The sequence below is a fragment of the Coturnix japonica genome, chromosome 3, assembly GCF_054131305.1.
Source record: "Coturnix japonica strain WE chromosome 3, WE-NBRP24, whole genome shotgun sequence".
NCBI classification, from domain to species: Eukaryota; Metazoa; Chordata; class Aves; order Galliformes; family Phasianidae; genus Coturnix; species Coturnix japonica.
In genome coordinates this window covers 15328532-15353545 of record NC_140665.1, presented here as the reverse complement: position 1 = coordinate 15353545, position 25014 = coordinate 15328532, and the positions used below count along the sequence as shown (strand labels likewise).

The window sequence follows — 25014 nt, the reverse complement described above, 5'->3', positions numbered from 1 at the left end:
CATTTTAACAGGACTTATTGAGGGGTTACAAAATTATCGTGCTCTATGTAGACCTTAAGAAATTGCTGTAAGCTTGTTTCTTCTTCTGTTGTAACAGATTTCTCTTTCTTTTCTGAAAGCTTGAACCTGGGGTTCCTCTTCCAAGTCCTATGGATTTAATGTACAAAATTCTAGTGAAAAATAAAAAGAAGTCACATAAGTCTGCAGATGGAAGTGCGAAGAAGAAGCTCTCAGAGCAAGCTTCCAACACGTGCAGTGATACATCTAGTATGTTTGAGCCTTCCTCCCCGGGAGCAGGTATGAATGGAATATACAAATATGCTTCTCACTAAAACACAAATATTTAATTACAACTGTGTTTTTCAATCCATTAACATTGCTGTAGTAAGATAAAGGTACACCAGTACAGGTCTTGCTCAGCAGGAAACAACACCAGGTGTCATTGCTCTAAGAGCTTTTAGAGGTCTAAAGGCTGAGGGACCACTTATAGAGTGACCTAAAAATCAATGAAGTATGCTAACATTTACCTGGACAATTTAGAAAAAAGAACAAGCTACTTACTCCATATACCAACTTTAATTTAATGCATACATACTAATAATGCTTAGAGTATCTGCAGAGGACCACTGTGAGTATTAGTATACAAAAAAAATATGGTAAGATTTGCTCTGAAGAGCTTTAAGTCTAACTGGAACAGAAAAATTAAAGTGTGGGGACAAAAGATTTGCACTACATGTTGTTAGTGGATCATCAGCAGGACAAGCAACAGTATATATATATATATATATATATATATCCTGATCTCCAACCTAGAGTCTGTTCCCAGGACCACAATTTCTCCTTCCTCATAGGACTGAAATTGTGAATTGCTAAAGGCAAAGATGTTTATGCCCTAATAATGGAATACTTTAAGAGTATTCCATTATCTTCTAGAATATAGGCTTCTTGTCATCTGCCATTAAATTTTTCACCCTCTTGTTTATAAGTTTTTCCGAATTCTGATTAATTGAGCTGAAAGTCTTCATGCTGGCAGTTTGCCTCAAGCTCAATTAAAATCAAAACAACAACAACAACAATCCCGCTGTATTTGTGGATAATGTTGTTTATCCAAGGCAGAATGAGTTTTCAGCCATTGTGTTAAGAAACTTTATAAAGGTCAAGCTTTGGAGTAGAGCTTCAATTTCAGAAGAAGATTCATCCTGGTGTCAGGAATAATTTACTTATGTTTTCATGATTTGCTTTAGACAAATCACAAGCAGCAGAAAAATTAGTAAGCATGTGCCAACCTTTTTCTTTCCAAAACCTGAAGGGATCTGGATTGCTCTATGTTTTTTTCTTCTGTCTGATCTGCATAGAAGGTAACAGTTTAGTACTTCAGGAGCCTCCCAGTGAGCTTTGATAGGAAGAGACTTGGGCTGTGAATCTTGGGTATTGATGTTTAGGGAAAGACAGGCGAGTAAGTCTCGTAGCAGCATTTGTAATTTTAAAATCAGTTTTGAATGTTATTTCTGTGTAACAAATCATGTTCGGTAGATTTCAAAGGTGAACACCTAGAAAATGCTAGAACTGAGATGGCAAAATTAATGTGATCACTGGGTTCATCTGTGAATGTGAAAATGTATGCTTGTAATCCTTGACAGCCATTGTTTCTCCTTTAGGACCTGAGCCTCTTTTGGTAAATAACCATAAGTCAGTATTTTTTTCACTCTGTCATTCATACACCATTCCAGATCTAGTATCTTCACCTTGCAGTGAATTTCTGTGGGGATATTCATGCTGCATATGAGCACTTGACAAACAACAGTGTATTTATATTAACAATACCTGTGGGGAGTGAAATAGTACTAATCTAATTTTATCAAAGAACAGCAGAGTCTGAGAGGGCTTAAGAACAGTTCAGAGGCAGCTGACAAGGAACATCCAGGATTTGCTTTTTAAGACTGTGCTGAATTTGGAAGTATTCGGAGTGCAGAGATTTCTGGAGATCTCAGCTACAACTATGAGCACTGAGCATTTCTGGAGGTTATAGATCCATAAAATCTTCTGAGTTGGATGGAACCTCTAGGGGTCATCTTGTCCAACTCCTTTGCAGTGAATGGGGACATCTACAGCTAGATCAGGTTGCTCACAACCCCATCCAGGCTAACTTTAATATCTCTCCTGACTATTCAGTTTTACAGTGTTGATATCCTCTACTCATCAGCTGGGATTCAGCCTCCTTTGGCTGATTGTTGTATTGTCCACTGAGCACTCTTATGCCTTCACTACTCTGCCCCACTTGCTAGGGAATCTGTCATAATTACTGATGATCTGCAGGGGAAAGTTGTGCTGATCTGGCCTTCACAAGATTTTTCATGAATTTTTTTTTCACAGCAGTGCAGAAAATGCAAAGATTCATATGTCAGTTAATAGCAAGCTTCTCTGTGCCTTATGTTGTTTGAGCTCAGGTTTAAATTAAACCCAATAAATCAGTTTTGTGATAAGTTTATAAAACATATTGTATGAAGGTTCAGTGATGCTGATATGGTAGCAATGATTAAAAAATGATTCTAAAACAAGAGTTTTGCAGAATGGCTCACAAATTGTTCAAGACAGTTGTAAGAACTTACTTCAGTAGGGTGTAACATCAACAAGTGGGGAAAGCTTGCATCCCTAGAGCTGTCTGCATAGATACAGCAATGCTGGCAAAACAGAAAAGGAATTTCTGAGATAACACTTGTATAAGACTCATTTTGATAAACAAGAATCTCAGACCTGATGGTATGAAGAGGCAAACAGGTGAAATTTTCAAGTAAGCGTAAGTAGTTAGATCATACTGCTAAAAGAAAGTGACAGTTCTGCTGGATGTGACTGTATGTTGTAGGCCTTTGCTTCAGAAAGCCAGAACTTCTTAATTGGACAGTATTTCAATTTTGGAGCAAATTGGTGATCTCTCAGTAACAGGATGAATTTTTTCTCCAAGTACCAGCTGCTGTAAAGAAGTCACAGGAAGATGGAGAGAGGACAGAATCATCTCCTTGGTTTCTGTGTGACTAACTGGAAGGCTGAGTTTGAAGTTTAATACTTAGCTTACATAAATACATTGATAGTTTGATAAATGCATTGCTGCCGCAAGCCATTGAGGCAGTGGCCCATTGCTATATAGTAAAATGTTCTGGCATCTGAGTAACGTTTACTTTTCCATTTCAAAAATGGCTAATGCTTATGTACAGCTTTTGCAAATAACGAGATGTGATTTCCTCCACAAGATGTTGGTAGCTGCTTGAACATTGTAAATCCAATTCATGTCTATCATGACTATCATGCAGCATCAGCAAATATCACACTTAGAATCCATTCTGAATGTTCTTTTAAGGAGCAAAGTAACAAAGTACTGACAAAGTAAATTACCAGATTCTCCTGAATTTTCCAAGCAACGTGTAGCATTTTATTGGCTTCTCAATATCTGTCACATTTGGCTGTCAAACTGCTGAGCTGTGGTGGGAATAGATATTATTTAGAGCTTTGATTCCACTACCTGTAGTAATAGGGATTTGACTTGCCATTCCCAGCTCTCTTCTCCTGCTCATCCTCTATTCAGTATTATAGTGTCGACCTTATCTACTCATCAGCAGGGATTCAGCCTCCTTGAGCTGCTTGTTGCGTTGTCTACTGAGCACTCTTACACCTTTACAACTGTGCCCCACTTACTAGTGAGAACATCCTTGAAACTAGTGCTGTTACTCCACTGAGAAATTTGCCACGTGGTTCTTGGAGCTGTTGAAAGTCACTGGGCTTTATGTGTGATAGGAAGTATCAACTTTTGATTTTCTGATATTCTTCTGTATGCCCTCGTCCTCGGGCTGGCCCTTGTTTTATACTTAGACAGCAAGCTTTTGCAGCGGGAGGTCTCTGTTTTGACTGTGTTTGTGTTACACTTAGCATAGAGATGACCTGTCCTGGCCTGTGTTTGAAATCCCATCTAGTTGTCCCCTTTGCACGCATTTACACAAATACTGGATTGCACTGCATATGCCAACCCACATGCTTTTATGACTAGAATTGATGGCATGGATGTAATCCCACCAGCAGTGTGGGAGGGTGAGCATAAAGGCATCCATAGCACAGACATCTTCTCTGTCTGACCAAGGCTTGCTCTGAGTTTGTGTCCTAGCAGTGTAACAGCAAAAAGAAGCTTCAGTCTGAGCACAGAACCATGTGTGTGAGGGAAAGTCAATGTGGGGACATAGCCATAGGTTCAAAAACTCCTAGTAATTTTTATTCTGTGCTTACAATCCTGTATATTATTTGTGCTGGGTTTGCAGTCCGATGAATAACTTGAAATTGAGATCTGATCTCCTTGGGAGTTTTCGTGTTAAATATTTTTTTAATAAATGAATACTGTGTTGCATACGTCCCTCCCTGGACACTTCCAGCAAGAACAACCTGGGATCTCAGTAGTGCAAGTTGGCTGAAATCTGCCCACATCCCCCTTCTTCTAGTCTGTGAGAAGTATTATTTTGCCAGTCCAGATAAATCAGTTGAGAGCTTCTCACTCAAAGATTGTCACTGTAAATCCTCTGAGAACGTGGCTGGTTCTTTGCAATACATTGAGGTTCCCTGAGCCATCCCTAGAGCCTGTTGAGCAATCATGTTATTTTCTTCAATGAAATGTTCAGGAAGAAATGTGTTCATGAATAAAAGCATGACATTTCAACATCTGCATCTGCAGCCTGGGTAGTCATCATCTCATTGTGAAAGGCACGCTCATTATTTAAATCGTATGTGATGTATGTGGCCAGAAAGGGCCCCCTAGGCATGATTCAAGGCCTTTTGGAACGGAGAGGAATTTCTAGATTCAGTGGGCTTTGGATTAGACCCTGTGGTGACTGTAGAAACTGAAATACCATTCTCTGGAGAGTTTGGGAATGCTGCACAGTGGTTAGATTTTTGTGCTGCCAAAATAATTGCCACTGCTGAAGAAAGCTGAAAGGTTTGTGGAATGAAACCTTTAAAGATGTGCTGTCGATCTTAAAGGTGTGGACAGGTGACTGCAGTAGAAGTTAAACCTGCTTTTCCAGAGTCTTCTAAAAGTACATGGTGTATACCTGGTGACTGCCAAATGCACAGGAGGAGTTACCTAAGAGAAAGATGGGTTGATGTCCAATGCAGCCAAATCAAAACTCTGGAGAAGGGAGAATATTCATTAATTAATGATAATGAATTTGTGTCTTACCTGTAGGAATTTCTTAGTACATTGCAATTGGGAACAGGTCTTAAAATGTGTTTTATTTGCTCCTGTTTACTCTGTCAGTGTGCTTTCAGGGGAAGGATGAGCTTTATGCATCTTCATCACATTACTCGATTTGCACTGCCCTCAGCCGGTGCAGCTGAGCCATGAGTCCTAGCAGTAAGACGCACCAACACCGTATCAGCGGAGGGAAGTGTGAGCTGGCTCCTGCCAGCTGTGCTACCTGGGTGCACACGCTGTGATATCTTCAGAGCAGATGCATTTCTCTGAGCAACCCTTATTACTGCAACACATGTGAATGTCAGTTTTTATGCATGATTTTTTCACCCTGTGAATGCTGCTCTGTGTGTGTTGCTTCCCCAGGGGGCCAAAAGCATTATTGAAGGTCACGCCCAGAGCTGTGACCCGAGCATGAGAACATCTCCTCAGAGTAGTTCGTAATATTATACCTGCACACTGTGCACACACCATGATGCTCATTTTTTTGGTGCTGATACCTGTCCTGTGATTTCCAAATAGCAAGTGTCCTGCAACTGAAAAGCAAGCATTTTGGTTTGATCAGACAGTAGGAATTTACCAATTATAAGGATCGATAAATCCCTCTAGACAGTTGATTTGATTTGTGCTGTGACAAAAAGCACACGTTTGTCTTCTATTCTAAGCAGTGTACATCTTTCACAGATTTATCCCTGATATTTATAGCTGTTGCTTCAACCAGTAATTGTCTTCTGCTAAAAACATTTCAGGAGAAGCAGAGATTGAGAGCGATGATGATGATGACTACGATGATGATTGTAAAAAGTCGTCGATGGATGAAGTAAGGACATAGATTTGTTTTGTGGTGATGGATCGATTCCAGCAGTTCTGGGTTGGCTGTGTTACCAGGAGTGGGACTGCCATCTAGTGGGAGAAGGAAGGCAGGGCACCGGGAATCAATAACGTTCTGAAGTTGTTGGTCAATGGATTTGGAAGCATAACTTTAATTTGTTTATTACTTCAATTTAGTGAAAAATAAGACTCAATAACACTACAGATGATCTGAGACAACTGCTTGTGGCGTATTTGGCACCACTGGAAATAAAATTGGATGTTGAAAATGTAGAGCTACGTTTTTTATTTATTCAGTAGTACAGATAAGTGTGGTTAGTGTTATCTTCGTGGATATGTAAAGGTAATGCAGTCTTTTTTCTGGGAGCCGTGTAGAAAGAAATAATACAACAACAATTTAATTAAACGTTTACATTGTATAACATCTTTCATTAGTATGTGAAGCTCTCATGTGAGCAATTGAATTCTCTAAGATAGGATCAGTGAAAGATGATTCTTTCATGGTTGATAGAAAACTGCACTTTGGTGTTTTTGACTCTCAGTGGCCATTGTGGATTTTGACTAGCCAAGATGACAGCATTTTTCCATCTCTGTCCTTAGGGTACTGCTGGAAGTGAGGCTATGGCCACAGAAGAGATGTCTAACCTGGTGAACTACATTCAGCCTGTGAAATTTGAGTCATTTGAAGTATCAAAAAGTAAGTAAGCTAACAATAAGTGATATCTTTTGCTGAAAACTATCTAGCAAATGTTCAGAAGAAAGGTCTGGAGAAATGCTTGCTTGGATTCCTCTCAATTGGATACATGGAGCCCTTGTGTCCAGTCAGGTAATTCCAAGTTTATTTTGAAACATGCATTAGTGTAAGTATTGGGCTTTGTCAACTACGCTGCCACTTCAAAAACAGTTTAACAAATATTTAATCAGGTTGCTTTTGTTATCCATAGCTGAAGAGTAACTTAGGGAGCCTGAGAAAATTGATCATAAATATTCCTTCAGATTGAGCAAATGTTTTCCCTGTGCTGCTTTTATGGAGGATTCAGAGTAAGCAGAGAGTGTGCCCTTCCTCATATACAAATTCACTCTTCTCTGCCTCTGTGTGTTTTATAGAAAAAGCCATTACTTCATCCCCAGCTGGCATTTACAGAAAATGCCTTGCTAGGAATGCAGCCTGTGGCGTCCTCAGTAAACAGTGCAGCATCTTTTCCTTTCTTGGTGCAGAACCCCCTGCTGTTTGCCTGCCCTTTTTCACTTTGTTTTGGCAGATTGCAATAAGCCTTTTGAGCTTTTTAGCTAAAGAAGTGTATAGCATTTAAATTTGTTATGGATTTGTGGAGGCCTTAGCAGAGGACAGGTAATTGATGTCTAAGTCTGTATCTGCAAGCGCGATTTCACATTTACTCATTTTGAATAATAAACATAGAAATAGTTATCTACCTGTTCACATGTATTGATGTATAAACACATATACATAAGCATTCACAAAATCATGTGGAATTGTGCTTGTTCCCTACAGTAGTGTCCCTTGGATGTTTATTATCTCCATTAGCTCTAATGAGAGTTATGAGTACACAGTGGGAAGGAGATTCTCCTACTGGATAGGAAGCCATGTGAATCCTAGCAGGACAAGATCATGCTGCTGTTAGAGAATTCTCTTTAAAGAATGCAGATTTCTTCTGTTCCCATGCCTGTGCCTTTCCAAGTTTTGTCTTTTCTGAAGAACTGCTCATGTCCAGATATTTTACACTGTCTTTATTGTTTTTGTGAACTTGTTAAGTGATTCGTATTTCAGGTGTTTGTGTCAAATAAAAAAAAAAAAAATCCTAGTGTGCAAATACTGCCAGGTGTTTAAAGCAGTGACCACTGGAGCATGACCTATGGTTCTGGTCTCAGTCCTGGCCTGAAACCTCAGCTGAATGTTTGTTAAGTTCAGTGATGATAACCTAAAGAAGAGGTAAAATTGTTTTTTATTTTGCAGTCTATTAAATTTTTCCCAAGTTGTATTTCTATTCACCTGCTTCTCTTCTTTCATTTCTCTCTTTTCAGCAGTAAGATTTTTTTCTAATTTTGAATTATCTAATTCAGTATTTGTTTTGATTTGTGATCCTCACCTCTGTTGTGGTAACAGCATCTCACTGTTTCTATCATTCATACATTGTAGGGAGAGCATTTTTGGTCTTTCTTCCAGCTTGGTAACAAAAATATTGAATACAACTAGATCTGTAACAGTCCCCTGATGGCCTTCACTAGATCTATTCCCTTTCTCCGACAGCTAATAATTGTAACTGTTTTAGTGTATCATTTCAAATTGGTAAGAGTTTTTCAATGAGTTTATCCATTCTGTAGTGAATTCCTCCTGATACATAAGCGTGGTAACTTAGCATAAGGGAGAAATGCTTCCCCTGGACAGTTTTTTCTTCAGAGGACGGGTTTCTCAGTCCTTTACAGGTATTGCAGTGAAATATTTTTTTGTCTTTTATTTAGGAATTTGCTTAAGCTCTGAACATTTGGTGATATTTGCCAGCTACTGGTTCTGGTTTCCTGCAGATTCTACTTTAAGATAAATACTGAGAAATGCTGCATACTACTACTTCTACAGAAAAAATATAGTACTTGTATTCTAAGTAGAATAAAATATATGCTCCTTATCTTTCCTTGAACCTTTTTTTTTTCCTTTGTGTAGCAGGCCTACATTGGTTGAGTAACTGTGGAGATTGAACACATCTAGTCACTGTTTCCTGGTAGGGCTGTATTTAAGTAACAGTGAGATGCAGAAGTAGAATAGCACTGGCAAACAGAAAATCACCAGTGTATTTCAGTGTCCCTGTGCAATTTCATTTGTTGTTTGTTTGTTTGGTCTGGTTGCCATCAGCTGAAATGTTTTTCTCAGGTGATACAAGCAAAGTGTTTATTAGGAGCTGCAGGAAACTTCCTTTCATGGTATGCTCACAGGAATCGGTGATCGTTCCTAAATGATTCATAAGAAACACATAGTTCAATTTTAAGAAAGTGAGCCTCAGAACATTCAGATACGTAAAAACTTAGTCATCAGCGGCACAGTGACCTGTTCTTACACAAGTGATAGTCTGCACTAGCACTGTATGTGTGCATTGCTCACAATATCCAATTAGTGAAGAGGGATGGAAGAAGAGAAGAATCTCAGTGCCATAAGGTGCTTTGATGCGAGTGAGCTGTCTGGAACTCAATTTGGGAGAAAGAGAGGATGCTGCTTGTTGGAAAGGAAGATGAATGGTAAGGAAGTAGTCAGTCTCTGAGGAATGACAGGAATCTTCTACCATTTGGAGATACAGCTATTTAATAATGGAAGTAGCATGATGGTTGCTAATAAGTAGGGGCCACTACAAAGTGTGAGTTCCAGCTCCCCTAGAGACAGAGAATAATTTTTTGAAACAACACAATCACGGTCATTCTTTGGCTCTTCAACATGTAATGAAAATAGCTGCAGCCATCTAGTTTGCAGATCAGTATCCGGCAGTACATTTTCTTCTCACCTTGGCCCGGACATTCTAGTTCCTTATTTCTTTGGAGCCACTGCTTCCTTTTTGGCTTCCTATAAAGGAAAGGTCCACCTGTTTCTCCTCTCCTTCTTTCTGTAAGACAAGTGCTTTTGTTCAGTCATCCCTTGATGACTGTAACACAGTTACTTCAAGAACTGTATGAAGGCAAGCATTTTCTTCAGTTTACTGTTTGCTTTCAATAGGGTGGTTAGGGTAGTGAGTTCATGCTCCACTACATGGACTGTTAATCTCATTTTTAAAGAGAGCAGTGTTGAGATATTTAATGACTGTTATCTCTCAGTGCTGTTACCCACTCTGTCCAATCTGCAGAGTTTTTGATGAAATGGGAAGCTGTTACGTTACAGGAATCCTTACCTTCTGTATACAGTTCAAAAGAACTAGTAATGAATGTTGAAGGGCTTTGGCTTAGGCTCTGGTACTTGTCACATGGTACTTTGGAAGGCTGTGCAAACATTAGGCAGAGTTAGTAATATAACACAAATGAATGTTCAGTCCCACTGAGTTACATGCTTAGCAGGGGCAATACATCACTTCATGTCGAAAGTTTGATCACATTAAAGATGTTATTGATGCTCCAGAGGAGTCCATCATTAGGTCTAAACACCTGCTGAGACACAAGAGCGTGTCTTCAGTCATGATTAGATATCAGTTTTTCCATGATTGTTTGAGACAGATGTGAGTTTCCCCTGGCATCGGGAAGGTAACAAGAAGCCCTTTAGGCAAAAGTAGCCTACTCTTTAGTTTAATCTGATACAGGCATTAGTTATTAGAACTTGAAATTGGCTCAGAGCCATTGTATCTGCCTGCAATAAGGCTAGACATCTGGCAGGGCCTTTTATTCTCCTCAAAATTTGCCACAATATCTCTATGTCTCATGTGTAAGCTCTGGGCAATACCTGTCTAATGCATGAATATGGTATTGTGCAAGCGAATGTGAGAGATCTCTAACATGCACTGACTTTCTTTTACTGGCAATTGGCAGTACAAGTGCCCTTCATTTAGGCAATGCTAGCGTGAGTTTACATGGTACCTTTGAGTATATGCAGAGTGAGTTTACAGCTGTCCACAAATGATTGCATACAGAAATTCTTTGAGATTAAGGTGAAGTGAGTTGGTGAACAGATGGTAAGAGGACTGAAACTAAACTAGTTCTTATGTTGTATCTGATTTCACGCTCTAATATGTCACTGTTTTTCTCTCCCCTTTAAAACTGCAGAGCGCAACAAAAGTTTTGAAATGTCTTCCTTTGTGGAAACCAAAGGGCTTGAGCAGCTTACCAAGTCTCCTGTGGAATTTGTGGAGTATCCTTGACTTTCAGAAAGCTGCTTTCCTAGGTTTTCTACAACTGAGGTCTGTTACAGGGCTTTATTGAAATTTGAAGACATGAGCTGGAAAAATATGGAAACCAAATGAGATTTGTAGACTTAACTGTCTTCATAGATGATTTAATTGGGCTGGACTGATGAACTAATTTAAAAGCTGGCAAGAGTCCTTGTGCTATGGGCTAGGACCAGAGGGAATAGGCTCAAACTATAAATTGAAGACCTACTATTTTGTATTCTTTTTGATAAATTTATCATCTTATGTGAAGTGGTCTGAGTTACAGTAAGCAAATTGGCAAAATGTGGCTGACTTGCTTTTTGCAAAGTCATACAAAAGAGTTTTCTTTCCCATCTAATTCCAAGAGCACTGACTTTATTGCCATCCAGTTTTACTTTTCTTTTTAGTTTACTTTTTCTCTTGTAGCTTTTAAAGAAAAGCTAAGGAGAAATCTGTTTAAACCTTATGATGCTTCTCAATGTCTCATCCTGGCTGCAGTTAAGAAAAAAATGATCAAGTGCCCTCAAGAAGATTAATGGAAAGCAATTTCCACAGATAACCTGCAGCATGTTCTCATCTCAAAGATTTGTAGATTGAACTTAAGAAGTGCAAAGTCATCATCTCTGTCTTCATGTAGAGGCCAATTCTAATGCTCATTCCAAAAGAGCAAACACTTCCACTTTTTAACTGAGAACCTCTTTCCCTGCCAAAGTAAGATTTACTGTTTACAGCTGATTGACCTCTAAAAATGCAGTGCTAGGAAAATTCTGAATTAGGAACTGTATTATAGATGGAGTTTAGTGAAAGGTATACCTGTGCTATTTCTTTTTTTATTCTGAGTATTTTCCATACAGCAACATCACCTTTAATTACCCCGTTAATTTATATCATCTGCAAAATTGTGGATCTCTGGCATTATAGTTGCAGAAATCCAATTAGGAACCCACTGCCGTTCTGTAAAGATCATTTGCATTTAAATATTGCAGTTGTGCGACCTCTCTGCAAAGTCATTTTTGATACATGTACGAAATCTTAACTGCCCACTATTTAGATATAACAAAATGCAGCTAAGCCGAATTTACCCAAAAGGAACACGTGTAGATTCTTCAAACTATATGCCACAAGTCTTCTGGAATGCTGGCTGCCAAATGGTTGCTCTCAACTTCCAAACTGTAGGTAAGCTGTGCTGGTGTCTTGATTTTGTAATCTGTACTTTTCTATTTCTCTGATACAGCTCCTGACTGGTAGGTAAGAAAGGCTTTATGCATCAAAAGAGTCCAGTAGTTGAACTATAGGGCTGTAACTTTATGTTTTCAATGCAATTTATCTTTTAACAAGGAATAGCTGTAATTAATATTCTGTGGCTAGTATAATATGTATACGTACTGGCCTCCATATTGTCATCATTTCTATGTGACTACTATTAAGCAACGTTTGAGATTTAATTGTGATCTTTATCCAGTCTTGCAAAAAAAAAAAATCTCAGTATATCAGGGCAATAAGGGATGTATGCCAAAAAAATGGAAAGAAAATTCCACTTTAGAAGTAAGAGCATAAGAAACAGACATTTAGGCCCCTGTATGCACAAGTAACTTCTGAAATAGGTTGTGGCACCTTCAAAGATTACATATGCCTGAGAAATATGAATATTGCCAGATACTGGATCCCAGGACATACCCTGTCTGTGGAATCATGTTATCATTCCCTTTTTCCTTTCCAGTAAAGCCCATGTACACAGCAGTTCTCCATGGAATTCCACACAGTCCGGAAGTCCACAGAGTAATGAAAACATTTCTGAGCAGATTTCAACTGAGTATCAAGCTTCCACTGTCTGTTGTTAAAAGGGGTTTGACACATTAAATACTCTGCTGGCCTGGGTACAGTCAGTACAACACTAAAGTACTCAATACCCAATCATTAACACTCCTTTTCAATTTGAAAGTTATCTTTTGAGTAGCCTCTGAAAGGTACCTTGTGAGTCCCCTATGGAAAGAATCCAGGAGGGTGAATGCGGTCATGTCTGAAAGTTCTTTTATTAGGCAGCCTAGTGCCATACATAGTTTTTTACATTGTAGTTCATTTGAAACTAGAATAAATAGTGCTATTCTATTGCTTTTTCTGAATCATTATCTATGCAGAAAATAATTCTCATCTATATTTTTAATACCTAGATTTGTCTATGCAAATAAACATGGGAATGTACGAGTACAATGGCAAAAGTGGATACAGGTTAAAGCCAGAATTCATGAGAAGACCAGACAAACACTTTGATCCATTTACTGAAAGTATTGTGGATGGAATCGTAGCGAACACTTTGTCTGTGAAGGTATGTACACACACTGGTGAAAATACTCTCACAACGATGTCAGAGTGTGAATATATTTCTGTTGTGCAGTGACCTAGCAAAGAGCCATGTCAATTCAGGACAGTACAGTTCATTTCATTGCATGGAGTGATGTCTAAGTTTTACATTGCAGATAATGCTCTGCCTCATATTTCACTGTAGGTTAAATAAGTGTGTTTTTATTGTTTCTATTATTTTTTTGTAGAAATATTTGAGTAGTTGATGAATTAAAGGGTAGTTTATGGTTTTATTTATAAAGGACTGAATTTGAAATGTAGTGTTACAAAGTGGTCACTAGCAGTGGAACAGTTAGAGCAGTACACTGGTATAAATAAATTTTTTGGTAACCTTTAAGTTCTCCAGCAATACTCTGGATCCATAAATGTCAGCTGCAAGTCATTGCCAACTTGCTTTCACTGGTTCCTGTTTTGAGGACCTCTAATGAAGTTCAAGGACTGCCAGGAATCTGCAAATTGAAAACTGCTATGAATGTTTGTAGGGATAGATTGCATTGGCTATGACACAAATTTATACTCAGTACAACTCTAGTTATGAAAACATAAACTTTCTGAAATCCTGTTCTGCTTTTAATGGACTTCCCATTAGAATGGTGTCTGTATTATAGAATCCACCTGCAAAATATCCTGTTTTCATTGAGGAAAAACAAGTATTTCCTCTTGAGCTGCAGACATAAGTGTAACAGATCAGTGCTCAGAGGGCTATGAATAGAGTGCTAACCTGCTGACATGCATGGTAAAAAAAGAGAAAAAGGCAGCTCTGTGGAAATGACCTCCCATGGTGACCTGCAGTCATGGAAGCTTTCAGTTCCCCCTGTGGGTTTAGAGGCTCATTTTTCTGCCAGCTTACTAAACAGAGGTGAAAGTAATTTGAGAGTTATTGGGAGATGCAGTGTTTTTAACAGGAATGAGAATCTGTGAATCATAAGAGCTATCAGAAGGCAGCCACTTCTGCCTGCTCAGAGTAGGCTACCAGGTGTGAAGGCAATGTCAACACTGATCCACCTGAGAGCAGAATTAGACTTGCTTTAGGTAAACCCAAATTTCTTATGTTACAGAGGCGCTGCTGTAAATACCTCTTCAATTTTCTGAATTAATCGCAGAGCTTTCTTATACTTCTTAAAGATGAGAATTGTGTTTCCTATTAAATTAAGAACTAGAAAAGCCCACTATTTTGTAATTGTCTTGTGTTCAAAGTCCTCACCCTCTATGAAGAGCCTTTATTGAAATATCAACTTTTTTTTTTTTTCCTCTCAATAAGAGTCGTATCTAGTTATGCTACTGCATATATCTCTTTCCTTCCAGCACTGTTTTAAACCTGTTGTTGAAACTAGTTAAAAATTAAAGGTGTCAAAGATATTGTGTTGTGTGCAGAGACAATAAGTCTGGGGAATGAGATCCAGGTGTCTTGCTAAGGGAAGGGCAGCAGTGTGATCTGAACCACATTATTTCTCACAGGGGGATTCATGGTCGCAGGTCCACAGGAAATCAGACCATACAAGCTGTTTTTCTGTGCCTGCAGTATTAAACAGTGTTTTTATTTATTTGTTATTTTAGATGCACTTTTTTGTTGTTTTGCTTTTTGCTTGTTTTGTTTCTTCTTTGAAAACACATTATCTGATAAGTAATGAGGATTATCCACCTGCATCTCAGCCACTTTCCTAGTCCACCAAAGCTGTCTAGTGACATCCCTTTTGTTTTGATCTTAGATTATTTCAGGTCAGTTTCTTTCCGATAAAAAAGTTGGTACCTATGTAGAAGTTGACATGTTTGGCCTGCCTGTGGATACAAGAAGAAAAGCTTTGAAGACCAAGACCTCACAAGGCAATGCAGTTAATCCTGTCTGGGAAGAGGAAACTATAGTGTTTAAAAAGGTTGGTGTAACACTTGCTTCTCAAACCAGCATTGTGCGTTTCATCACTGCCCAACTGGCTAATTCTGTGTTCTACAGATTTCATTTGTTAAAAAAAATAAAGAGATTTTTGAGCAGTTACTTCTCCAACTGTTTCTTAATATTTCTGGTATAATTTTGCTACTCTAGTCATGTCAGGCCCGTACTGAAATAAATCAGTTTCAAGTCACCTTGATTGTTTCACAAGAATACAGCTAGAAATAGAAAATATGTCAGTGGATTCATCTGCATGGGATGATGCAGTGCTGTGCTATAAATGAGCCAATGCAGATTATAAAAGCAGTTTAGCTGAATTTCCATGGCATTTTGCCTCAGCTGAACAGCCCTGAAAAGCAGATCCTGGTAACCTGCAACTGAGGTGATGTGAGTACAGCTGTAACAGTCTGGCTGTCCAAATTAGCTCATTCAAAGCAATCTTATCTCTGCTTAGTTCTAGTGTATGCCACCTAAATATAACCCAGGTTATAAAGGTGCATAAATCCTAATCTACCTGAAGTATGAGATGTAGGAGCTGAAAATACTGAGACTGTTTCAGAACTGTACAACATGGATGTCTTACTGTGAATATTTGAACCAGAATATTTTGCCTTCTGAGTAACTTTCCTTTGGCAGCCTCCCAGAGCTTAAGTTTGGAAACATCACTAGGATTTTTCTTCTATAATGAACTTCCAATTAGTGTACTTCATTTCTCTATTTAGTTACAGCTATGCCCTGACTGCTGCTCTGCTCTGAGAAGCAAAGGTCACTTCTTTTAGTAGTGTTGAAAGTAAATTGTAGAGATTTTCAGTTTTAAATTGTTGCTTTTGTTTTTATTTCAATGTGTATGTCAATTTTAGCAGGATGTGTGGAAAAAAACAACACTTACCTGCACCCAGCTCCAAAACACATGTTATTTTATGTATACACTGTAAGAAAATGAGATTTTTTAAATTTTACACTATTTTTTAGAAGTGATATCAAAGATTCCAATCTTAGGTAAGTAGCTCAGTAGCTAATTTCAATTTGTTTTCTTTTTTCACTGTTTGGCCTTCTTTTGTATTTGGTGGCAAAATAGCATCCAGTGCTAGTAAGCATCCCTCCTGATTAAACCTGCTTCCCCTGACAAATGAGTGGACTACAGCTCTCAGAAACTCTACTGAAGTTGATACGGTTCATGTAATTCAGACATCAGCACTCTGCAACTTGTGTTGATTTACATGTTGAGTTTTCAATGCTTACATACATTACCAGAGACTTTTATGGAAAGTAAATAATCCAGTTGCTGCAGACACAATGGAAAAAGAGAACATGCAAGACTGACTAAGTGGAAAACATTGGAATGTGAAAAGAGTTGAGCTGAGTCCCTCGTATCATATTGAAAATGCAGGGCCAAATTGTGGTATTCAACATATTGTGCTAACATCCCACCTCAAGTTCCTTGAAAGAAGAGCAGTTCTATGATAGTTATTTTTAAACACAGGTGTGTATATACCCTGATCTCTTGCATGGTATTACCTCCTGTGGATGTGTAGATGTTACTGTCTGCTGGGCTTAACTTTATCTTTTTTTGTCTGATATATTGCTAAGTTTTGTCTGGATGGAGCTCTTTCATTCGGAGCAGAAAGTTAATAATGCAACAATGTTTCTTTTTAGGTTGTTTTACCTACCCTGGCATGTTTGAGGCTAGCAGTATATGAGGAAGGAGGGAAATTTATTGGCCATCGGATATTACCAGTCTCAGCAATTCGACCAGGTAAACCCCTTCCTCCGTTGAAACAGACATTGTATTGTGAAAAGGAAAAGCAAACGCAAATCACCAGCAACCTCATAGATTTATACAATCTCAGAATTTGAATAATATATTTCAGCTTTGAAAAGGAAAATACCATATTTCACCAGAAATGTACATCTTGAATCAACCAGAAAAACCGTCAGAATTAAATGGTTGGTACTTGCTCATCTTCAGTAGATAAAAAAAGTAATAATCTCTTAGAGAATCAGAGATGGCTGGGAATGAAAGCGAAAGATGCTCCTGTAGTGTAATTTTAATATGCATGCATCAACTGACCAGTATGCAAATTGTTGTAGCTCTGCAAAACCATTAAATCAATATAAAATTATTTAAACTTTTATTGCCAAATATTAAAAATGTATATATTGAAAAAAATCATTCCTGGTCTCTTCCAAATCATATTATTATCACTATTGTAATGAATGGGCACAATGAAAAGTGTAATTTTCCAGGTCAAGAGATCTGTTAAATATTTTGCTTCAGAAAGATGCAGTGACATTGGCATTTTGAACAGTGTCCGACTTCAGTACCAGTTTTCCAGTGAAGGGAGGACTCTAAACTAGAGCAAGCAGATGGGCCATAAATACTTCCAGTAGAAAGTATCCAGTGGATATTTTGACAGTGGAAAAGGAAGTATATTCTTCACTATACCTGGTCTAGTTGATTCCAGCAGTAACATATAGTTTATGTGTCCCTGTATCTAGCAGTTGTTGTCCATATTATTTGTCAAGACCTTAGTCTCTAAGTTTCTTCTAGTACTTTCTAGATCTCCTTTGATGGCCAGTGATGTCAGGGCTTTTCTAAGAACTCCAAGCCATCTTGCCTTGGCTGGTGTGGGTCATGTGGCCTCGCAGTTAGCATGGTCAGGTAGATGGATGTGACTGGTGGGCATGCACTGCTCCAGGATTTCCTCAGTCATCATCATTTCTCTTTCCCTTCTCCCCTCCCTCCTCTCTCCTGCTGCTGGCCACACATTCCTGGCTGTTATGCCAGCTCTGCTGATCTCCACACCTCTTTGTGAGCAAGCTTAGATTATCAATACAGCAGACAATTCAATTTTTATTCTAGGCATATTTCCTTCTGGGTTAAGGGATAAACTTGCTTTATGACAGATCTGTTTAGCTCCAGAGGAAGATATGCGATGTGTGAGAAGAAAAGGAGTTGTGAAGGATTTCCATCATCTGGTGGAAGTGAGCTCTTATCGGGGCTGGTCCGTTTTTGCAGCACTTAGCCTTTGTGTGGCACAGAGTCCTTTTAGCACAGCATTAAATCACATTCATGCTTTCAAGTTTGTGCTTTTTAGAACAGAAGCTGCTGTGTTAAATGATACAAGCACTTTTGAGAGCTTTTATCCTCAGGCATTTTCTTCTGTCCTTTTGACTCCAGTATTTGTTTACAGCATGAGATGGAGAACAGCATGTTGGTTTTAGTCTTTTGTACATGCTGAAAATCTGCTGACGGAACTTGAGGGGGCTGAGAAACCTTTGTAAGATAAAATTCAGCTCTTTTCTGAGACATTATTGAAAACTATCATACTGTCACACCGTATTATTATAATAATATGATTATTATTCCCAAAGTAAGGATTTAGCTGTTACTTGGAGAGAGTTGCTCCGATCAGCCCAGTGAGGATCCCTCCAGATAAACTCACCCTGCTTGTGTCTTTTATCTTACAACTACCATATGTTTGGCTCCATAATCATCCCTTTGGACAACAGCTTCAGCCATCATGTGGGAGACAGAGGAAGCAGCTTTGCCACGCTGAAGACAGTTTGCTGGGACTGGAAGTTCATTTCTCCCACTCCTACCAGTAATTCCATTGCTGTATTTAAACTAAGCAGTATGGTGAGGCATTTGAGGGAGCTAAGCTGATGTTTGGTTTTTCAAAAGTGTAGGTTGCTGGGCTGTCTATCCACAAAGTCAGGTAGTGGGTGGCTGGGAGAAGAGGCTTGGGGCTGCCAAATCTGTGATTCTGTGCCATGAACTTGACTAATCTGTGCTGCAGTGCTGTATCTGTACTGTTACAGGACAATCGTCTTTCAAAACTGTCTGAAAATGTTCCTTGTTCTGATATATTCCTACAGTTTGTCATGTGACAGGACTCACCCCTCACACACTTTGTAGATTTAGTGCTCCATTGTCTGTATTTTCAATTAGGTATTGGATCATTGATCTCAATTTTACTTGTCAGTTTGGATTCCTGAGTGCTATAATGGTCACTTTTGAAAACATAGCAAGAGCTACAAAACAAACAACTAAACAAAAACCTAGTAAAAATCAATACAGGAGAAAGCATTCAAAATTAGATTAATGACAATGTTTTGCATTATTCAGAGGTGTGAAAATAAAGTGTAAATACTATTTTAAGCAGCAGTGTCATGTGCCTTTCAAACAGTTCCTTGTCTGCATATTTACTTATCTCTGAAACCCCTTGGGCAAGTCTTAACCAGATTAGAAGTCCCTGAGGTTGCTGGCTCAGCTGGAGACAAACTATAAATAATAAATGTTAACACAATTGCATTGGGCATATCTCTAGAAGAGTTTTTGCTCTGAACTGGTTCGTTCTTATTTTACAGGCTACCACTACATCTGTTTGAGGAATGAGAGGAACCAACCTTTGACACTGCCAGCTCTCTTTGTGTACATAGAGGTCAAAGACTATGTGCCTGACACTTACGCAGGTAATGCTGTGAAAAAAAAAAAGACATTCTGTATAGTACTTCTGTTGTTTTTATTTCTAAAATGACAGGTTTTTTTGTACTGTTCCTTTCTGTGCCTCATGAGAAGTAAAATCCAAGTTGGGTGTAAGCTTTGAAAGGCCATCATAAAATGCTGTGTTCAGAAAAATAAACATCCACATAACCCAAACAGGAAATCTAAAAGAGTACATTAGAGTACTTGCATGTGATGGTATACTGTCACTCACTGCTGTTTCTATGACTTAAGATTATCTCTCAGTGGCAGATCTGTAGGAAAGGTACAGCATCTTAAAGCCTGAGGAGCATATAAGAGGTTTGGAACTGATGTATTTGTATTATTTCTAGATGTGATCGAGGCCTTATCCAATCCAATTAGATATGTAAACTTGATGGAGCAGAGAGCTAAGCAATTGGCGGCGCTGACTCTGGAAGATGAAGAAGAGGTAAAGAAAGAGGTAAGGGGGGTTTTAGAGTCTCTGCAAATTACACTGCTGTGCTTAAAGATATTTACTTCACTTGGGAAGTCCTCAAATTGTGTGTATTGATTGCTTGAATACTTGCTAACATCTCATTCAGAATGAGACTAGAGTATATGACCGCACAGCAGCATTGTGCTGTGTGTGTGCTTCCACCAGAAGAAGCATGTTGTGCAAAACCTGCAGTACTGCTCAGAGGTAAAGAGAGACTAAAAGCTGACTGGGAAACAGAGTTAGGTTGTTCCAATGTTTCATGTAGCACATTAAATCATTAAAGTCAGTGCCTGTTGTTTTTCAGGGTGGTGCTAAAATTGCCTTTATGAATATATTTATTTAAATATATACATAAAAATATACTATATATATATATATATATAGTGTGTGTATATATATATTATATAAGTAACAATGCTGTACGAGCAGCTTTGCCTGAAAGTATTGTACAGTATTTTAGGCTCTGTTTATAGCTCTTTGTTGTACATACAATTGCATAGATGTAATTTTGAGCATGCTTCATCATGCTGACAGTTTAGCTTTCACTTCCAATGAAGTAAGTCTGTATTCCTCCAGATGTTCAATCTCTTCCAGACGTTATCACTGTGACACCTTCAGCATGGTTTGAGAACGTCAACTTTGTATTTTGAATATTGCTTGAATCAAAAGGCACTCTGAAGGGGTCTCTAGCAAAGATGAATACTTTCATAATCCTAAACTGCTCTCAGCTACGCTAACTGCCTTCTTCAATTCTCGGATGTGCAAAGCATCACTGAACTAGATTTTGTAACCAAGAATACATTCCCAAAGCAGACCAGAAAAGTGAAAGTCATTACAATTCAGTGGCCAACAATTTACTCTTTGTGCAGTGTCACAAGTTCGGCTGAACGAGGACACTGTGAAATGCTCAGTAGTATCTTAGACAGTTATCTAGGACACTCTACACATGAGATTCTATTTTAATAGCAAAATCTTTTTTTAACATGATCCTTTAAATACCTTAGAGGTCATTTTTACTTTTGAAAAAAATCCAGATTTCTCTGGTCTGTACAGGCTTGTTTGCTAGAAAAATTCTATCACAGAGTATCTTCTTAAGCAAATGCGAAGATGGAAACCTGAGTTGTAGTGCTTCAGTAGTATTACCATGTGTCAGGGAGCTTTAAAGCTTTTGGGATAAAGGAGTGTGCTTCAGAGTAGCAGAGAAATATTTTTTAAGGGAAAACTGTATTGATTGCAGCGGTGCATTTACTAAAAATGTATAACCATTCAATTAGATGCAGTAGAAATAGACAGGTTAAAAAAAATGCCACTCAAAATGGCAATTTAAGTGTACCATTGTTACTATCTATTTATAAACTGTGATTCTAGGTAAGATAATTGGCATCTGGGCTGTGCTTGGAAATACTGAGTTACCTGATCTTATCTGATGAAACATTTTCTTCAGCAGTCAGCAGGACTGACTGGTTTGTTTACTTACACTTGCCCACAAGAACCACGTTGATTAAAAATGACAAACACATTCACTGGCAACACAGCTAAATAATTCTGAGTATATCTGCCAGATATGTACATGTAAGTACACCTGCATTCAGTTTCCTTATGTGCAGTTTCTATCTACACCCTATTAATGTTTGTGTCTAAAGCTGTGCTGCCTCCAAGCACATATTCCCTTCCCCACACTCCTTCCCCACTTCTCACTCACTCTTATATATCTGAGCTGCATTACTGCACCTATCAAAGGAAAACTGAAGGCTTTTCTTTGCTACTTAGAAGTTTAAGCTGCAGCTTGCTTGGTGGGAAGTTCCCCTGACAAAACAGTAGTCAAAAAAGATATCTAGTAGTGAATTGCTTTGAATGAATAAATTTACCATTCTCTAGGCTTCAAAGTATAGTGCCTGTTAATTGTCATTTACAGCATCTATTCTGTTTGTTTTGTAATATTCCCATTATGAGTTACAGATCTAGGTGGAGTAATGGAAATTAAATTAATCTGACACTTCTTATGGATAAACTTGCTTATACTTTGCCAAGATGGAGCCAAACTGACTTCAGGTCTTTCCTCCTGGTTTGGCAGTGCAGCACAGATGTACTCAGTACCAGAAGAGGATCTCACAATCCCAGTACATCGCAACTCTTTTTCTCTTCAGAAATAAATATGCAGCCCATATAAATAAGTACTTGTATGAGTATGTATCTTTCAACATAGTAAACATACTGTCTTGCAAAAGACATGGCAACGTGTGGAAATATACTGGAAATATAAATTCTTGGGCTGGATTGCATTGTATTTTAAAAAGAGCCTAAAATGTTCTCCACCAGGGGAAAATCATGTTTACTTTACCATTCTGTGTGATGAATTATGAGAAGAGAAAGTGCTTTTTAATGAGATTAGATTTGCTTGATGCAGTGAAAATTACTCTTTATTCACTTCCTGATCCTGTCTCACATTTCTGCCTTTGTTTCTGAAAGCAGCTGTTTTATGTCCCAAACTGACAGGCTATATTAATAGCTCTCAACAAGCTGCAATGCAGCATTTCACATACAGATATAGAAGATGACAATACCCATTTTCCACATAATGACTTTTAGGGTGCCTACTTGCCAGAAGATAGGAATCCCAGCATGATGTGTGTTAAATATTGATCTATATAGATAGATAAATATTGATCTATAGATAAATAGATAGATAAATTTCAATAGATAAATATTGATTTTTATATATATGAATATATATTGTCACACTAATGGATTGCATCCCGTGAGAAATGTATTTTAATGTTTTCTAAGGGGAGTTGAGGGGATTACCATGCCTCTATGTGTTGGTCACAGCTCCAGCTTTTGCCCATGACATTGTTCTACTGTCAGAAATGCTGGCTAGGTCATGTTTGTCCTTATTTTATTGCAGTCACCTCTGCTTTAAAGAAGTAAAGTTTTTGGCATTAGTTTTCAGTGACATCATGTTTCTGACTGCAGAATCTCTCTCCTGTAACTCTGGTAGAAATAAGCTGTTGAGTCCATTCTTTTTGCAACATAGACTGCGTTGTGAGGGCCAAGATGAAGGAAATCTGCAGCAGTAGCAGCACAAAGCAGATCAAAATATGTTTTGTCTCAATTGATGCAGTGCAGGCTTATATTTTGCAAGTGTGGACTAATCAAGAGGAAAAAAAACACCACCAACTGTGGTATCCTGCCTCTGCATGTAATGTGATTACCATCAAAGACTGAAATGGGAGCAACTGAAAGAACAAAGCCAAGACTAGCCTGAGACACCATGGCAACTGGCCCCTTGCAGGGATGGCAAGAAGCAGGGCTTGGTCATTTCAAAAGTAAAATTGCTTTCAGTGACCTTCAGTTTGTTGGGTGCTGGGTGCTCGCCCTATCATTTACAAACCTGATGACCATGAAGGAAATTGTAAGATGTTCAGTGTGTGGAGTAAGCCTGAGCTTTTAGGAAACTAGAAAGAAAGAAAGGTTTGTAGAAAATGCTTAAATATTTGGATACCACAGGTGAATTTATGCAGCAGGATGGAAGTACTGTTTACATATTATCCTTGGAGTGTAATTACAAGAATGTAAGATCTTGGGAATCAGAAGGATGTCTCTGTGCTGTAAAAAGGGTGAATAATGATTGTGCTGTGGATGTATGAAATTTCAAAGTAATTTTATATGCTCATTTTGTTCACAGCAAGAATCTAAGCAGCATTTTTGTGCCACCTTCTCCATTATGTCTAGAAAAGCTTTGTGGCGGAGAACGGTGCTTTTCAGTAAAAAACAGATTTCATATCTGGTGCAGTTAATATATACTGTACTGAAAAATGTCCCTGATGAGTTATACCCACTTAAAGTATTTCTAAAGAATAATACATGCTCTATTTCTTCTTGAAATTTACCCTGCAAAAATGTACTGCCTGGGCTACTGTGGCTCTTAAAGGTACCTTTTTTTTTTTTTTTTCCTGTTAAAAGTAATTTGTAGTTAACATTTATAGACTCTTACAATCGTAAAGTAGGCTAAATTAGATCTAGAAAATTTTAAGGCTGTTAGTTGGAAAGAGTTATGTAAGTCCTCTTGTATTTTCAGGTGGACCATGGAGATGCACCATCTGAAGCTAACAGTGAACCTAGGCCAACACCAGCAGAGAATGGAGTAAATCACACTGCCTCTCTTACACCGAAACCAGCAACTCAGGTTGTCCACAGCCAACCAACACCAGGTAAGAAGAGAAATACAAAAAAACAAACAAGCAAAGTAAACTGAAAATAGTCTTTCCAAAATAAGTCTGGGTATTAATTTTTATGTACTTTACATTTCAAGAGCAACATTTTATTTGGTGTTTTATTATTTTGATTTTGCTTTTGTGGTATATTCTGCATTGATTTATTTTGTATAATAAATGGATGCTAATCCACAGTGCTTATAGTTTAATTACTGAAGACTTCATAGCCTTGTCCAATAGCATCCTCGTAAATAAGACAAGTGTGGTGGTGGTCTTTGTGTTTCTTCTCTCAGATAATTAATAAATACTTGTATCAGTATATGTCCTATATCACATACCATTGTTTAACTTACATTCAAGTTACACAGTAATGGCTGTTGTTTTAAAGGAGTTGATATCACTCATCTCTTTTACTTTTAGGTTTGGTGAAAGCACCTGCTAAGACAGAAGATCTTATTCAGAGTGTCCTCACAGGTATTAAATATACAGATTATACTGTACAAATGATAGACTTCTTGCCAAGAGAAACTTATTTTCTGTGAAATGGACAGTCTGGTTCAGACACTCCTTTGAATGGTTGTGACTGCATTAACTCATAGAAAATGTACATAACATGTCTTCTTTCTCAGCGGTGGTGCTATTAAATGTTTGAGCACAGGCTTCTTGAGATCGC

At 38.2% G+C, this 25014-nt stretch overlaps 1 protein-coding gene across 7 annotated transcripts in view; it reads left to right on the top strand.

The window, feature by feature from the left end:
* The window catches only part of PLCB1 (phospholipase C beta 1), a 346674-nt gene that overhangs the window by 250398 nt on the left and 71262 nt on the right, over positions 1 to 25014 (top strand). For all 7 annotated transcript variants that reach the window (XR_014943800.1, XM_085541097.1, XM_015857085.3 and 4 more), the window contains exons 14-25: positions 120 to 297; positions 5977 to 6047; positions 6659 to 6755; positions 10811 to 10895; positions 11966 to 12090; positions 13086 to 13240; positions 14985 to 15149; positions 16820 to 16919; positions 19535 to 19639; positions 20003 to 20112; positions 24206 to 24338; positions 24762 to 24815. Coding sequence is in view for 6 of the 7 variants with exons in the window: in XM_085541097.1 (XP_085397223.1) it covers positions 120 to 297; positions 5977 to 6047; positions 6659 to 6755; positions 10811 to 10895; positions 11966 to 12090; positions 13086 to 13240; positions 14985 to 15149; positions 16820 to 16919; positions 19535 to 19639; positions 20003 to 20112; positions 24206 to 24338; positions 24762 to 24815 (1378 nt within the window). In the remaining variant the exon portion in view is untranslated. The remainder of the gene's footprint in view (positions 1 to 119; positions 298 to 5976; positions 6048 to 6658; positions 6756 to 10810; positions 10896 to 11965; positions 12091 to 13085; positions 13241 to 14984; positions 15150 to 16819; positions 16920 to 19534; positions 19640 to 20002; positions 20113 to 24205; positions 24339 to 24761; positions 24816 to 25014) is intronic.